Source organism: Cupressus sempervirens, chromosome 8 (genome assembly GCF_028749045.1).
Source record: "Cupressus sempervirens isolate cs-2001-9-10 chromosome 8, ASM2874904v1, whole genome shotgun sequence".
Lineage (NCBI taxonomy): Eukaryota > Viridiplantae > Streptophyta > Pinopsida > Cupressales > Cupressaceae > Cupressus > Cupressus sempervirens.
Genome location: NC_143125.1, coordinates 23,441,210 through 23,459,655, shown reverse-complemented (window position 1 = coordinate 23,459,655; position 18,446 = coordinate 23,441,210). Strand labels below are relative to the sequence as shown.

General features: G+C 30.7%; 1 protein-coding gene across 2 annotated transcripts; it reads right to left on the bottom strand.

The window, feature by feature from the left end:
- Positions 1 to 2,559: 2,559 nt before the first annotated feature.
- LOC149541384 (uncharacterized) lies at positions 2,560 to 14,335 on the bottom strand. 2 transcript variants are annotated; one of them, XM_089796049.1, is made up of 4 exons: positions 14,148 to 14,335; positions 13,361 to 13,636; positions 11,985 to 12,060; positions 2,560 to 2,660 (listed from the first exon to the last, which is right to left on the bottom strand). In XM_089796049.1, the coding sequence occupies exons 1-4, from the start codon at positions 14,265 to 14,267 to the stop codon at positions 2,656 to 2,658; spliced, it is 477 nt and encodes a 158-aa protein (XP_089652175.1). In that variant the 5' UTR covers positions 14,268 to 14,335; the 3' UTR covers positions 2,560 to 2,655. The 2 variants fall into 2 exon arrangements, with proteins under 2 accessions (XP_089652175.1, XP_089652174.1); XM_089796048.1 differs by lacking the exon at positions 2,560 to 2,660 and having other exon boundaries at positions 11,615 to 12,060.
- Between the last annotated feature and the right edge of the window lie 4,111 nt (positions 14,336 to 18,446).

Below are 18,446 nucleotides of genomic sequence, written 5' to 3'. Positions count from 1 at the left end.
ACCCTCAGGACATGCTCTTTGTCAAACCAAACCCTTCAAAAATTTCAAGTGTCTGTGAACCATTCACATTAACCTAGGTTGTACATGTCCACACAATTCAATCTCCTTAACTTGGTGAATGAGGTAGTGTTCTTGTGCATTGAAAAAAGTTGAAGGTAAAAAATTTTGCATTTCACACATTAGTAGAAGAATTCTTTTATTTCAATATTTTATATCTTTTTTATGGATTTCTTTATATGACAACCACCTACAAGGGATTCAGTATACAAAAATGCATAAATACAAAACTTTACAATATATGACTTGTTTGATATATTGAACAAACATCACTGCTTACCTCATGTATTTTCCATTATTATCTATCACTTTTTTGATATTATTGTTGAACTTGTCTAGGAGTGATAAGGGTAAAGCACATTGCAATAATTGTCAATTGATCATTTCAATCTTTTCTAATGTAATACTATGAAAATTGAATGCAATTTCACAAATATATTGTAAATACAAAAGACCATGACTTGCCTTGATGAAGGTATGTCAATCATGTGTTTTTAGGCCTGGCTGAAATTCACTTTTCTTTTATATGAGATTGATTATAATACTAGAAAATCCTATAGGAAATCAAGTTTTTTGTATGACTTCTTTTATGGCATTACTTTTTTTCTTTGTTAATAACCAAGGAAAGACACTTGCATTAATCCAGTCTCCATTTCTATTTGATTCAATGATATTTTTCATTGTATTATTGGAATCATGAATGTCACTACAAATTTTGGCAAGTTTTTCTTTGTCATGCCTTCCATCCAATATTTTCCACAGTATCTCTATTACATTCTTTCCAATTATCAGAGTATCAAAAAAATGCACAATTTGTAGCTGCTCGTAGTAGGAAAACCTACTAAATTCTCTGGGATAATATTTTAGTCCCTTTGGAAGGTGGTTAGTAATGCCTTGATGACCTTCATGATCATCAATTACATTATTTTCCAACAAAACATAGTTAAAATATATAATTTCCAAACATAAAGCATAAGGTGGGGCGATAGTACCTTGAATTCTATTATATTCCAACTACCATAGGTGAGGTGTCATTCTTCGTGGCTTTGATGTAGTATCTTCTTTCCCATTGAAAAGATTTTTTTGGCACTTCAATACTTATGATTTCTATCGAGGAAGTACCTATACTCATCAAACTCCTACTTTCATAAACTTTTGGAATGACGAGATTTCATCTTTGGACCACACATTGGACATGAAAATTTTCCCTTTGTTTGAAGACCTACAAGATAACGATAGAATTGGATTAAATATGTTCATTTTTGGAATTAGTATTATCATGTACAACTAGATTTTAGCATAACATACCACATAAATGTGTCAACCCTGGGGCATCATGAATTGTCCACACAAGCATTGCATGGAATTGAATTTATTTTGTCCAATTGGTTGAGAGATATCATATATAGTGAAACCATTCCATAACATTAGCAACTTGTCGATAAGAGGTGCAATATATACATTCATATCTTTCACTTGGTACTTGCCTAGTTGAATGAACAACATCAGATAATTATTGTGGTCATTTCACTCAAAGACTTATAATTACATGTAGATAACAATAAAATAATAAAATACCTAGAATAATCATTGCCAACATAATGTGCTCCCTCTTTATTGGCATCCATGCAAGAATGTTATTGTGGATAACAAAAATAGGCCACACCAAGTAAACAGATCTCATCTCTCCAAATGGATTGACACCATTAGTTACTAGAGAAAGCTTGAAATTTCAAGGTTCTTCTTTAAAGTGTGGCCACTTTTTCTCTATTTTCATAAATTTTGAACCATTCACAGGCATTCGACTAATGTCATCTCAACTTCTATTGTGTGCATGGTAATTCATAAATTGCGCCAAGCTACTGCACCTAAATAATCATTTAAGACATGGAATAATGGGAATATAACAAAGAACCTTGTGAGGCACCCTTTTTATCACTTGATCATCTCGACATATGCTCATATTACATTTGGGGAATTTGTATTGTCATGTTCTTTATGATAAATTGCATGATCTTCATAACAAGCATCTATTGCTTGATACTCCATTCCAATATGTTTCATAGTGGCTCATAATTCTCAATACAAGCGAGAGAGAACATTTGATGGTTGTAACAAATAGTCACCTATTAATCTATAGCAAAAAATATAAGTTGTTAGTATAAAAAATCTTAATAGTACATGTTTCAACTTTTATAGACTATAATAACGTATATGAAAAACCTTATCATATGTGACATTTTTATGTTAGATAAACCATTCATAACCTTGAAATTCAACAACAACAATACAAAAAAGAGAAGAGTTTATTAGGATCCTTTGTAAAGGGTCATGTTTGAGTTCTCAAGTAGAAGTATATCACAGACAGCCTCAATGTCATCCTCATCATTAGCAATAGCAGCAACAACACCAGTACCAAATGTGTCATGGATCAATGCATTCGTACCATCATCTTCAAATGTGTTTTCTGGTGGATGACTGTCATCTTTCATGGGATGATCTTCTCCTTTAATACTCACACCTCCATGTTCCTCCATATTCACACCTTCATGTTCCTCTAAGATGTGGTGGTCCATATCATGTACCACCCTAGGGGGATCAACCTATATAAAAATGATGATAATCAAACCCTAATTCCATGATTCATATGTATATTAATTGTGAAAACAATGTAAAAAACAACTTACGAATGAATAATAATCAAACTCCCCTTCAATGTGACCATTCTCCCTACAATGTCTCTTAGTTGTTTTGATTTTTATTCTTCTTGTCTTTTTTCCGTTACAACTCTTGCAAGGACAATAACATTTATCATCACCTTCTCTTTGAAATTTAGACAACAATCTAGCAATTGTCTCCCTATTTTGATCAAGTTCCTTGTATTATCTAACATGATCCTTCTTCACATGAATAACTTATTCTTGTAGCCTTAGTGATTTGTTTGTACTTAATATTTATATCTACAAATATGGTTTGGAAAGAAAAATTTGGTGTAATTAATGTGTATATCTACAAAAATATTAAACATATTGTACTTAATGTTTATATCTACACATATGGTTTTGAGAGAAAATTTTGGTGTAATTAATGTGTGTATCTGCAAAGATATTGGACATGTTGTACTTATGTTTATAACTACACATATGGTTTTGAAAGAAAATTTTGGTATAATTAATGTGTATAGCTGCAAAAATATTACACATATGGTTTTGAAAGAAAAAATTGGTGTAATTAATGTTTATATCTGCAAAAATATTGGACATGTTGTACTTAATGTTTATATCTGCACATATAGTTTTGAAGATGGTAGAATTATTGAAGGTATTTCTTCACTAAACTGCATTAAAACCACCATGTGTTTCTTCAGTGAACATCATTAAAATGTGCCTACTAGCTACAAGACACCTGACATATAAATACAATTTGACCATACAGTATTATTTGAGTAATTTTGTTGTAAATATATGCTATTTTTGTGAATCTCAATTAGTAAGTTGGAAAACTTGATATAAAGATGGAATATATTTTGCATAAACACTATATATGTTGTCTGCAAATAAATGATAACTAAAAAAATTATCATTTTTTGTTTTTCTTCTTCTTAATCTCTTTCTTCTTGATCATAGAGTATGATCAAACACAAAGCATTATGTATTTTATTATTTCTTCTTCTTCACATTTCTCACCCAATGATCCCATCTCACCCCTATAAATATGCTCCATTTATATCTCAATCTACTGCATCAAGACAACTCCCATTTCATATTGATTATTTATTTGGACTATCTTTCTCCCATTCATATCCCCTTGCACATTTCATCATTTCAAAAAATAAACTATTTGATTCCTTCTTGTATTCTTGAGGAAGGTCTTATTCGATTCTATTGTTATATGAAAAGTGTGTGGAGATTTTCAATGTGCAAATCATTCATAGAATCATCGAAGATTTTTCTGTCAGAAGTTCTTTGTGTGAGTGTCTTAGTGTGCTTGTGTTGCTCAATTTTAGTATGCTAAATGTATTTATCTACCATGATTGATGCAAGTCATAAGCTATGCAAAGCTTTTAAATTTGCCTCCCTTGGTAGGACTATGTGAGTACTATTCTATTCAATTCTTTTTCTCTATAATTCAATCACTAAGCCCACATTAATATCCACATTCCCCTCTCACCAAATCAAGTTATGCAAGTAGGTCTACTCTTGTCTAAATTTGGATCTTTGTGAACTCCATTTAAATCTTCCAGAATAGTAGCTGGTACAAGAGATTTTAGAACTTACACTTGACTTTTAATCTCCATTTCCACTTGAGAGAGTCTTTCATGACATTTTTTTATGTTTTTTCTCTTTTTTCTTTTTTTTAACCTTTAGATGGATGGAAGATTCTCAATGATGTGCCTTTGTGGCTATCTTCGATTAAAAATCATAGAAGATTGTGGGCCAATAAGTAAATGAATATAAGAAATGTACACACACACACACACACACACACACACACATATATACATATTAACATGTGCTCACATATATAATATGAATTGATTATTATTATAAAACAATAGATCATTTCTATTTCTATTTATATTTATATGAAATAACTTATTAATTTTCCTACCCATTACACGAGGATTTTATTCTATATAAAGCATACTAAAATCTATAAGTAAAGATTTCACATTACTACTTCTATTAAAATAATGTTACTTATCATTAAGTTTTTTTAATTGATTTTCCTTTCCATTAACCAATTATCTTTTTCTATTAAAATATATACTAAAGTTGAAGTGACATATCTCAAAATAAATTCAGCTAATTTTCTTTATTAAATTTGATACTAGAGTCTATACAAGTGGCATATCTCAAAACAAACCCAAATGATCCAAATGATCACAAGCCATACACATTATTTTCCCTATTTACTTAAATTATGAAAATAGAAATGAAATCTATTGAGGATCAAACACCTATGCCAGATTTACAACACAATGTGAAGTTGATTTTAGATATGGTAGAGGCAAATATTTAGAAGTTCGATAAAAAATTTAGGCACGAGAGAGAGTCTATGGCAATATACTAGAAGGAGAAGGTGTGGCTTTAGAAAGAGACTGCATGACTAAAACAATAGCTAGACAACGTAGAGGATATTATGGGAGCACTAGATAGAATCCAAAAAAGTGTTATGGTAGGTACTATGACATTGGAATCACTTGCAAGTTTCTTTGAGAATTTACAATCCAAATATCGGGATGACTACAAGTTGTGCAATTTTTCATGTATTGCATATAAGAGTGTTTCAAGGTTGGGAACCACTTCAACATCCTTTGCATGGTTAAGAGGTAATGTCATTGTGGAAGAGCCTTCTACAAGGGAATGAGCCTCGTTATTATGGCATTTACATAGAAGCAAAACTTGCTTCTTCAACTCCTTACACTCAACTCTTCATCGAAGTTATTCTTCCACTAGTTAGAATAGCTGCTACAAATTCCTAGGAGCCAAGGGACCCTAAACCTATGCTACATTTTTTGAAGACATGGGAGAAGTTACTACCAGCTTCAGTACTTCATAACATTCTGGATCATATAGTGATGCCCAAATTAACAGTAGCATTAGATACTTGGGATTCTCAAAAGGAGAGTGTGCCAATACATGCATGGTTACATCCTTGGCTTCCATTTTTGGGCCAGTGTATGGAGCCTTTATATCCAACCATTCATTATAAGTTGGTGAATGCACTTCATGCTTGGATTTCAATTAATGCATATACATATGAAATTTTATCACCTTGGAAAATGGTATTTGATTCTGCTAGATGGGAACAACTGATTGTTCATTTTATTGTACCTAATTTGATGATAGTTCTACAAGAATTTTTAATCAACCCAACTAATCAACAAATAGACCAATTTAACTGGCTTATGGCTTGTTTCTTTCTAAAAATATCTTCTATGATATATTTTTATAAAATTTCTTCCAAACTCTACCTATTTTAATGCAGGATCCTGAGGTAAGTCACTTAGCATGGGGGTAGTGAGTTTTATTGTTTTATTATTTGGATTTTGGAATATGTATGCAGCTGGATCACTTTTTCTATTGTGCTAAGATGTAATAAGAACCTTAAAAATACATTTGAAGCACTTATTCTCCTTCATGATGCGTTGAATATTTCAAAATTATATTAAATACTGTGGTGGGAAATTTAAAAAAAGTTTTAAGAAATGCATTGTTCTATCCTATCTTTATCAAGTCCAAATTTTATTCTCACTACACTATAAGTAAATAAAAGGGGATTTGTAAATAGCGATTGTAAACGTAAAATATTTTCTCTACAAGATTTAATTTATTCTATTCTATAGGAATATGCATTCCAAATATCTTGTTCTCGTATATTTTGATTACAGGTTAATGTACATCAGTGTCTAAACTATGATCTATGCACTATCAGAGGGGGCATCACATGAATCACAGATTTAATTGAATTGTTAGTAGAGTGCAGAAATTGATAAATCCTAATTTCATATTTATTTCCAATGTCACATTTCACAAATCTATTTCCAAACAACCACAACCATTTTATCCTCTTGCACAAGTTATGGTTATTAACTTCCATGATATCTAATCTTTTATTTTAGCATATATAAATATGAAATTTAACATGCTTTGTTTTAATAATTGAGCATCTGAGCTAATGGTAAAGTCCATTTAGCAAGGATAAACATGATAGGGATTGGGCTGGAAAATTTTATAAAGGTAGTGGAAACTCAAGTCTTAATATAAAGATAGGAGATTGGGCATTATGAAAAGATATGCAAATTTGTCCATAAAATTTTGCTTCAAATGTTTTGGGTGCCAAGTCTCAAAATTACAAACATGATTAAGCCATGTAAATATTCAAACTAGAAAATATCATTGTGAAAATTATGAGTGGCACATATAGTTGCAGACAGTATCTAACACAAGATTCACACCCTTTTACACAAGCAAATATAGAGTAAATGTAAGCAAGAAAAGAAATAAAAATTTACTCTAAACTGATCATATATCAGCAAAAATATTTTTGCAATTCAATATTTACAAGCACATGAAATTTTTTTATTTGCATAATTAAAATTCAAAATCTTTAGAAGTAGATCAAGGAGCCCTACCTTGATTACCAAAGAATGGCAAAGAAATTTTAATAATTGCATAGATGCCCCTTCCAAAAAGGTGTGAACTATTATATTTGAAGGTGGCTATATTACTGTTAGGGTAGTATTATGGAAAGTGAAAATTGCACACTTCTTATTATTTTCCAATCAAAAAAATTTCCTATAATCCATCATGTAGTTTCAAAGCCCTAAACCTAAACCATTGCTAATATTAACAAAAAAGAACCACAAGACATGCCATATAAGATATTTAATGTTGAGATGAATGAGACTGATAATGTAGACCAAGATTGTAGTAATACTCACTGATAATCTTTTGTGTAGGGAGAATGTAGAGAAAGAGCACAAAGATCATAAGGGCATGGCATGGAAATGCAATCATAGAGCAAGGGAAACAAAATGAAAAGAAAGGGTATGCCTAGGCAATGAAATCATAGATCTCCAAACTGATCTCCACACTCTTTCACAACTTCTCACAGCTCTTCACAATCTTTCATGTAGAACTCTCCACAATCGATCAAATGGGAATGATTAATGTTGTGTTTCTCTATTTTGTTTATAATCATGTTGACATCGCAATTACGATGCCAATGTTAGTATCATGACGGTGTCAGGGACAATTGCAAAAAGAAAATGAAAATCACCACAAATTACACCACCATCACAAATTGTTGTCACAATTTGACCCCAAATATTATAGTGATATGACCTTACTCTACTCTGAATAAGCTTTCCATTTACTATAATTTTATTATACATTGTGTTTATTGTGATGTTTTATTTCTAGTTTTATTAAATATAGGTTACTTGGCCATCTCACAAGTCTCATTGAAACTTTGGGAAAAATAGAAAATGAGAAATTCTTTATTATTTAAATATGTTCTACTAAGGTATGTGTGTTACCTTTTAAAAAAATAAGAAAATTTTCATTTCAATTTATACAAAACAAATTATATTCATCAAAATCAGCTTATTTCTAATTTATCATTTACGTCACTTTGTCATTGAATATAATCTACAATTTTTAATGAAACTGAACAAAACCAACTAAAACGCCTAGGTATTGGTGTTGCCATTCTAGCCTTGAAATAATTTTTTCATTATCATATTTTTTTAAAAAATTATGTTGATCAAAATGACCATCACTCTTTTAAAATGTTGATTTTTCATATATACCACTTCTCGAAGGAGATAACATAGTGGACTTCAATCACTTTAGGAAAAAATTTTAAAAATAGTGTTAGAAACTAAATAGAAAAATGCTAAAAATCACTAATTTACATCATCTTCAAATTCTTTATAGTTTTTTAGTAATACACATTTGAAAGTGAAGATTTTTTTTTAAATATCTATTTCAGTGTTGAAGTTGGCCAAAAAGAGGGAACCATTATTCCACTATATATTATTCCCACCAATATTTAATTGGATGATAAATATCCCTGTGTTCAAGCTGCATATTCACAAATTTGAATGTGTTCTTTGACAAAATAATAGATTCTAAAATGCTAAGCCTGACTGACAAACAATTTGAACTAGAATGATTAAGATTTCTTCTTCTAAATCATAGTTAAAGGAGGAATGGTCTACTTTAAATAAAAACCTATCAAGCTTTTTGGATATGTTGCTAAAATCTTTCCACCTATTGGTCCAAGTAAAAGTGTCATTCTTAGTTAAAATTTCAGATAAACTATTAGAGGGTACCCAATGACTGATGTCTTTTAGGCATGTGAAATGAAGTTACTACCTCCTCTCTTCTCTGAGGAATCTAAAATAGCATTAAAGTCTCCTTCTAAAATAAAAGTTACCTTTGGCTCAAGATAGAGTAAGTTATTAATTTGATTCTTTACTTTTTCCTTATCCTTTGTGATAGTAGGCCCATACACATTAACTATCGAAATGGTCAAATTCCTATCAACACTACTAACCTTCATGCAAATCCAATTATTACCATTGCTAATATTTGTTGAATTAATTTTCCTTGGATCTAATAATATAGCTAGACCCCCAGATGTGCCATTGGGTTCTACCTAGGTAGTTTTCCAAATTCCTATCTTCCTATTAAATTTTTCATAATCATCCTTATTTAACTTTGTCTCTTGTAGTAGGATTAAATTTGAGTTGTGAGTTTTTAGACTCCTCTTTAGGAGCCTTTTGTTTGTTAGGGGAATTTAGTCCCCTAACATTCAATGTGGAGATCTTCATTAGAGGATGGAAAGAAACTTCCCCCTTCTTGCATTGAACAAATTTGTAATCTTGGCCTAATTGTCGACCATGTTTAAGTTCATTTCTTAATAAAAACATATAAAGTTAAACTTAACCACCTGGAATAAAGAGCATTTCAATAATGTTTTTGATGAAAAATCTACAATTGAGGAAGAGCTAGCTAACCTCAATGACTCTATTATTAAAGATGGCATGAAAAATGAGAGTTTTCTAAAAGAAAGTAGTTACTAGCAAATCTTGACTTCCCATATTTTTCCCTTAATTTTAAAAGGGGCTTCCTCCCCTTTTTTTTCTATTTTTATTTCTATTTTGGTGTGATCAAGACTACCAATAATAGTTGTAATGCCTAATTTCTCTAAGGAATTTAAAATGATGTTTGAATTAAGAATGGGAGAGTTTGATTCGAGCTTCAAGGGTAAACACCTTATATTTGCCTCGAATGCTTGATTAGGGTAAGTTTCTTTTTTATTATATTGAGAACATTTTCACCCACCCAAATATGCTTAATTAATTAGAACTTTATTAATGTCAATGCGGATTCTTGGTCATTGTAGGGATCCAAAAATATTAGCCAAATCAATACTCAATTGAGGGTCCATACTAAATTCCTCAATCAAATTATTTATTTCAATAGAGGGAAGACATAAGTCCTAGGAATAAATCTCGTTGGGTCAAATTGAGTCCCAAAGGATATTCTGGTACAAAAATGATGCCATACAACAAGTTCTACATAGACCTCTTTGTGAACTATCATTATATCCTTCAATAAATTATTTAAAATTAACATATTATTTTCTACATTTTTAATAAATATATCTATATCATCCATGTTTTTTAATCTAGAGTTTACTACTCAAAATAGATTTATCAACCATTTCATTATTAGGAGATTAATACAATTTATCATCCTTTATCCTTGGAGATAGTAATAGTGGTGTGCTTTTGTAAGAGACTAATAATTCATCCTGATTATGATCTTGCCTATTTGGGGAATCAGGACTAGGTTTTCAAGTGAAGGAGAGGGGGATGGAACAAGGCCTTCCTATTGTTAAAAGGAGTGTTTTGATGATTTAAATAATCAGACAAAGAAGGAGCACTAATTTCTCCCTCTTCTACAGACTGAGAATGTTTGAAAAAACCAAATCCACCATGCTCTAAAAATTTAAAACTGGTTTCCTTCACAATTTTGCTAGGCGCGACCGAATAAATCTTTTCCGTTATTTCTAAATCAAAATATACAATTTTAGAATTAATCTTAACTCTGAAAATTGAAGCAGCTATTTATTATATATCTAGTTGTTTGTGATAATCTTAATATGTTTGAGGACTTGGTTCATCAGATAATCAATCAAAATCTTAATTGAACTTGAACTTAGAAAATTCTTGGATATACTTTTAAAACCCCCAGAGTATTTCCAATATTTTTCAATATGTTAATGTTAATTAATTCTATAGGGAAGATAGGAAATTTGATCTCACAGTAGACAGAAGGAATGGGTAAATCAGATTAAGTCCAAATTGGTATTTCCTTCAAAGAAATTAATTTAAAAACCATTAAGATATAGAGGAGAGGAGGGACTGATAGAGGTTTATCTTTAATTTGTTGATTTAAGCATTCTACAAAGGAAAAACATTACTTAAGTTTAATGGTACATATCTCACCTTGAAATTCGAAGAAAGACAAAAAGAAAAATAAAAGTTTGAAATATGACTACCTTGGCAGAATGCCATCAGACCAAATTTATGACATTCCTCCCATAATCTTTTAGTCGTTTGGTTACGAATTACCAAAAACTATGTTTCATTATTATGCTCTGAACTCTTAATATTTTTGTGAACTCTGTTAACTTCCTAGTGTAAGCTAGTTGTAGAGCGAATTCATTTCAAAAAATAAATTTATCCTTAGATAATATATAAAAATACTTATATGTTAATCTTCAAATAAATATATTTTTAAACTTAATGGTTAATAGTAACTAATAAATTATTTACTATTTAAAAATATAATTAAGTAATTATCATGTTTATATTACCAAAATTTATTTTTAACCATCCAAATAAATATGTTTTTAAAAAGTAACCCAATCCTACTAAAATTCCTTCGAATTTCCTTATAATAAATAATATAACAAATTCAAATTTTAAACTATCTAAAATAATTTTAAAAAATTATTACAAAATAAGAATAAGAAATTTTGTATAAGAACAAATATAATATTAATCATCGAATTTATAACAGCAACAAACATTTACTGTAGTCTATAAGCTGACAGCTAAAATATGGTAGTTACAGACCTATGCCTGTAACCCTCACATTCTAGAGGGATTCCCTTGGCTCACTCTAATATAAAGGGCGGTTCATAGGTATAATAATATATTGTTTTCTATCATTTTACAATGACAGTTTAATTAAAATAAAATATGGAAGAATAAAGCTTGAGCTGAGTATAAATACGAACTAGCTACCTATAATAGCAATAAATCACAGATAAAATCTCTTATGTAAAGTAAAACATTATTTACAAATGCTCAATATTTCTTGTCTCCATTTACAGATGAGTACCTTCTGATTTTTCAGCAGCAACGAAGTAGAGCTTCGTACGAAGACTTTCACAATCGATCTCACACGTTTCCACCACCTGAAAACAAATAATATTGAATTTTCACCGTCATAAAATAAGATGAAAGCTCTTCCTTGGAATCTATCAGCATTAGAAGAAATTAATTGTGTATCTTTAAGCTATCCAACAATTCAAACCCTCCTAAATTGGCAACCTAGAAAACCCTTAATTTGTAACTTAGGCCATCTTCTTTCACTAAATTTATGGGTCTTGCAATTTAATGTTTGATTGCATTTATATTTTATTTTTCCATATAAAATTTTCTGTAACTTACCAATAACTTTTTAAAAGGATGTAGTCAAGTGGTCTAGTCATTTGATTCTTATGTTGAAGATCAAGCTTCAAACCCTTCTAATAGTTTCATAACATTAGATGGTCTATTGAATAATTATAAGAACATTTGTTTTGTTGGGTGATGCGACGCGCTCCCCTGCCCATAGGTGGTTAGTTATGTGGTGTTCCATGTTCACTAACAGTCATGGCTTTTGGTGCAACGGCAAATGGGCCCCACAATTGGTATCAGAGCCTGGTTTTGGCTTGGTCATGGGTTCAAATCTCCCCGGTGCCTTCCCGACCCGCGTAAGAACATGAGAAAATGGGCCCCACATGTTTCACATATGCTATATATTGATGCTAGCAAATAACAATTCACTTTATGATAGAGTTTTTAGTACTGTATAAAGAAACAATCCTAAGATGTTAGATGGTACAAAAGGTAGTTAGCAACATTCCAACATGATAGAAGTTAATGTAGGCTATATTAAAAAGTAATTTACAATTATTTTATGTCTAAAAGATTTTTGACCATTTCAACAATTTATTTTTACCCTAATTTCTATAACAAAAAATTACTCATAATTTGAAAATATACAATAATTAAAAAGATGAAAAACATAAGTAAAACGTATTATTTTGTATTAACACTATTTATTAAAATGACAAAAAGTTTTGTACTAGTTCCAATTTTAAGAAGAGCATCTTTCTAGAATTGGTTGTATTTAAAGTGGATTTCAAGTAGTGACTCTCTGTCTTCCAATTATTATTATTTATAATATAATTGCTAGTGATAAACTAGATTTATAATATTTAATATAAAAAATGACAAAATTAAAAAAACCTTAAATGGTATTCTTAGTCTCTTCTATATCATTGCTTAATTTAATATAAAAAAGCTTTTGCCATAATTCTAAATTCTGATCCCTTTTCTAGAACGGGCCCAAAACTCAATGAATTTTCCTTCATTACTTCTTTTATAACATTTATGAGTCTCTAATAATTAAACAGATTATTATTTTTGGAAAGCAGAGAGTACCTTTACCTTTACCAAGATGGTGTAAAAGACTTTCTTGGCCACGCAAATTGTGTGGGCAGAACAGACTTCAAGATTCTCCTCTTCCAGCAATACGAGAATGGATGAAAGTAAGCACCACTCTGATCGAGTTATAATCTCAATAATCGCATTTGGATGAAAGCTGTTCAGCTTTTGCCAATCAATGCCTTGTAAACTCTGATTTGGTATATTCTTCATTGAATTGCAGCTTTCATTCTGAGAAACCTCTTTCAAATGAGAAGTGGATATTATTGGACTTCTGACCTGCTAAATCCACAGATTTCAAAAACTTTCAATCTATCATGTGTCGATCAAAGACGATTGAGCTGAATTTGGTCAGGATAACTCTGATAAAAACTAAAATAATAGCAAGAAAGGAAAAATATAGGCCAAATTTCACCCCTTTATGCCATCCAACTTCTATGATCATGGTTTTCAGTATTTGAGAAATGCAATCAAGAATAATTAGATCAATATCTAAAATTTGTAATAAAGTATTATTTGTGTCTTTTAGTTTACTTAGATTCTGATAATGGATAATCAAAACATCAATTTCAAACTTTATGCAATCTATTTCAAAAATCGAAACCTAACTCTAAAACTTTCCCAATATAATTTCATTCCATCTAAGTTTTCTAATTGATGCTATATATTTCATTAGAAAAAAATCATAAAGACTGATTCATCTGATAAACCCTCATGAATCAACTGATTTGACCGTAATACAATTGAACGAATATTAAAAATCACACATCGAGCTGAAGAAGTTTGTTACCTTGGTAGATCGTTGTCTATGATAAAGCAGGGAAACATTCCTAGGTGTTCGACGTAAGCTTCTGACAACCCTGGTCTGTCTAGTAAATTTCCCATATTTTTTGCTGCACAATCTTCTCATTTCCGAAGAATTCTTCAATACCCTCAAATTATTGTCAATTATGTTCAGGGCATCTTCTTTATGGAAAATATACCACATAATCGTGGATCACGAGTTACACGCCCGATAGGATATTTTTTTCGCAAACAGCAAAACGTGGGAATTGGCATTCATTAAAGAAGGAAAATTTCTTACCTTATACTCTTTGAAGTGGGCATATATAGCAAAAAGAAACATATTTTATGTTAAAGAGGAACCTCAAATCAAGTGACAGATAGGTTTGTTCATTTCATCCATGAAATTGTGATTTTTTATTATTGTAATTTAGTTTTCAACTGATGGAACACTTTCAACTACTTCCGTTTGGGTATATTTTAACATCTATTATTAAAGTATACAAGTAAATATGTTTATGCTCAAAGTGAGGAAAACGTGAGTTGCAGTGAAAGTTGATGGATGGTATTTGTGAAAGGTATTGTTGATTGATCATATAAATGTATATTTTTTTGGAGAATCTTAATATTCAAGAAATTATTGTTGAGCACGATGGCAAAATGCATGCATTAAAAAGGTGGCGAATACACATGTATACAAGTCATGAGGCAACATTTAATAAAGTTTGTAAACATGGCATATTGAAGCCAATTCAAATTAAAAAGAAATTCAAAGTGATGTTTTGATAGCGGTGACCGTAAATACTGACTGAAAAGACATGGTATTTAATATGTTTTTGCCAGTTCATGCCAAGTGTAAAAATCTTGTGGTGGATTTCAAACAACAGTGAAATTTAGTTTTCTTTGTGGGTGGTCATTTAGAATGAAAGAAACTATGACAAAATGTTTGATGAAGTTTGTTTTTGTAAAATAGATGGATCTGAAGGGTTCTTTGACAGCGAAATATAAACAGATCATAATCTTTGTTTGGATCTTTGACATACGAAGGTAATGTGTTTAATCAGTTGTATGGAATAGGTTGCAGGCACAGGTCTTCATGTGATGGTTCTTTGCACAGGTCTTCATTTCGTGACTTTTCTTTGATGGTTTCATATATACTCATTTTTTTTTCATGTGCATGCTTAAGGTAAATGATGATATCTCTGTCTTCAATTGAACAAGTCTTTCTGGAACAATTACATAAGGGTTTTCAGGTGAAAAGACAACGACTGTTTTTAGGTATATCGTTTCTACACTAGAACAGTATACTCAAATTCTTGAAAAGAAAATGATGAGGAATTAAAATTCCCTCTTACAGTCACAGGTATTTGTTTTAATAAGTTGAAGTTTTTCAAATCAAGTGATCTTATTTTATAAAGAAGAATTTCTTTTCTCAGTCATGAACAAGTTTCAAAAACAATGAAAGGCCTAAATGTTTGTTTGAAAAGGAAATGCAATCAGAGAATATTGTTGTCTTCGGGTTTAAAAAGAATAAATATTTGAAAGGGGTTTGAAGGAATAAATCACTCACATTTTAAAGAATTTTTTTTTGTCTTGATAAGAAAGGAAGAGCATTGTCAAGATTTTTTTCTTCTTCAGATTCTCTTAAAAAGAAAGGCAAAAAGATTCAGTTTGTTCACATCTTCTTGAGCAAAAGATTTAGCTTTTCTATTCGCTGCTATCAGGTTGCTCATCTGAAATAAAAGAAAATAAAATATAGTTTTTATTTGGAAAGCACAGACAAAGATTTCTTGTTTTGATAACCGGTTTGAAATAAAGATGGATTCAGTAGCATTGAATGTTTCAAAACTTGAAACACTGAATGAAAGTAATAAACAAAGGAAAAATGGCTTTCTTTTTAAAGGCTAAATTTTTTTTTTTAAGATCTTCTTGAGGGTATTAAACCCAGAATTCTAGATGTAAAGTCTTGATTAAAAAGAAAGCTATGGATGACAGTTTAATAAGGAAAGATCACATTCGGGTGGTAACCAATTTTAGTTGGTTGCTCAAACAACAAAGAGGGTTTCTTAACAACTCTAACTGGTTCAGTTTGGTTTACTTGTAACTGTTCATTTTGAATTTTATATCTATAAATATAGAGATAATTTGTAATTTAAAAGTGGATGAGTTGAAAAAAGAAGAAAGAAGACTTATATTTCAGAACAGTTTGTAAAGACTAAAAGTCTTATTATAAACTTGTATGCTTGTATAAATGTCATACATACACATTTATATGTGTGTATAAGGTTGTAAATACAGTACTGATAAAAGGGTTAAATACCCTGAGCAGTAGAAGCTATTGATTGTAAAAGAGTTGGAATTCAATAAAGAATACAGGTTCATGAAGTGGCTTTTCTCCCTATGATGAAACTGTGAGGATTTTCGAGGGTTTTCCACTCAGCACAAAATTGGTGTCTCTTATTTCTATGAGTTGATATTATTCAATATGTTTACATTTTAGTACAATTTAATTTCTCCACTACTATAAATTGTGAATTAAAAATTACTAAAATTAGATTTTGGGATAATTTAATAGTGTTTTGATTCACACCACGCACCCCCCCCCCGGCCCCCCTCTTAGAACCCTGGTGCTTCCAACAAGTGGTATCAGAGCGTACGATTCCTTTTGTAATAGTTCTAGGGATATATATTGAAAGTCATGGCACAATCTGAAGGAGCTTCTCTTAATAGGGCTCCGCTATTTGATGGAAATGATTATGTTTTATGAAAAGTTATGATGGAAGCCTTCATACATTCCTTAGATGTAAGGATGTGGAATGTTGTTATATCAAAATATACTGTCCCAACAACAATCTCTACTAATGTAGATGAAAAACTAAAATTTGAGTTGGATTAAAAGGCAAGATATGCCCTTCTTTGTGGTCTCTCCAGAGATGTTTTTGCTAAAGTTTTTTTATTGCAAGTCAAATAATGATATATGGGTCAAACTTGAAACAATATATCAAGGAGATGAGAAAGTAAAAGAGTCTAAACTGATAACTCTTAAAACGCAGTTCGACAATCTGAAAATGAATGAAGATGAAACTATTGCTACATACTTCTTAAGAGTTGACGAAGTAGTGAATGCTAGAAAGGGTCTAGTTGAAGAGATAGAAGAACATGATGTAGTCTCAAAGGTCATTAGGTTAGTGTTACCTAAATTTGAAACAAAAACTATCCACTTTAGAAGAAAAGAAAAGTTTTTCAAAAATGACCTTGCATCAACTTCAAGGCACATTAACTGCATATGAAATGAGGATTAGCCATCAAGCTAGTTCCTTATCAAAAGAATAAGCTTTTAAAACTGAAAAACATGATGAGAGTGACTCAGATCTAACTGATGCTTTAGAAGCATTGCTGGTTAGAAGAATGAGAAAGAAATATAAAGGCAAACCTAAATGTTTCAGTTGCGGTCAATTAGGACACTTTGCTGCAAAGTGCCCAAATGTAGAACTTGATGATTGTGATGAGAAAAATGAAAATTTTTCTAAAAAGAAGCCTTGGAATCAGAATAAAAGATTCAAGGATTACAAGAAGAAAAGTCTTCTTTCAAAAGAAGATTCAAATGAAGAATCTAGTGATGCTGATGAAGAAGGGGAAAGACTATTCATGGCTGAAATAGTCCATACCTCTAAACCTGAACCCAGTGAATCTGAATCCTCATCTGATTCAAATGTAGAAGTAGATCTAGAAGAAGAACTTTTGAAATTTTTGCAAGAACTCAAAAGATTAAAAAAGTTGATTTCTAATCAAGAAAATGAAAATCAAAAACTTCAAGAAGAATTAAATGAAGCAAATATGATCATAGAAAATCAAAAACTCTTGCTTGAAGAAAAGGATAAAAATTAAATATCTTGCAGAGTTCATCTGAAGAATCTACTAGTCAGAAAACAAAGTTCTTTTTCAATGGTTACTATTTTAATTGCAATATTTTTGGACACAAGGCTATCTTTTGTGAAAATAGCATTAATCAAGGAAAAAGAAAAGTGGTTAGGTGTTTTAAATGCTTTCATTATGGTCACTATGCAAATCAATGTAAATTGAATATGAGACCAAAACAAATCTGGAAGCAAGTAAGGACAATAGAAAAGTCTTTAATTGTTGAAACAATTGTATTCGCTCAGAAACCTACAACATGGGTATTGGATAGTAGCTATTCACACCATATGATTGGGTGTAAAAATAAATTTAAAACCCTAAAAAAATTTGATGGAGGGTTTGTTCGATTTGGTGATAACTCAGGAGCTCACATTACTGGAAAAGGCTC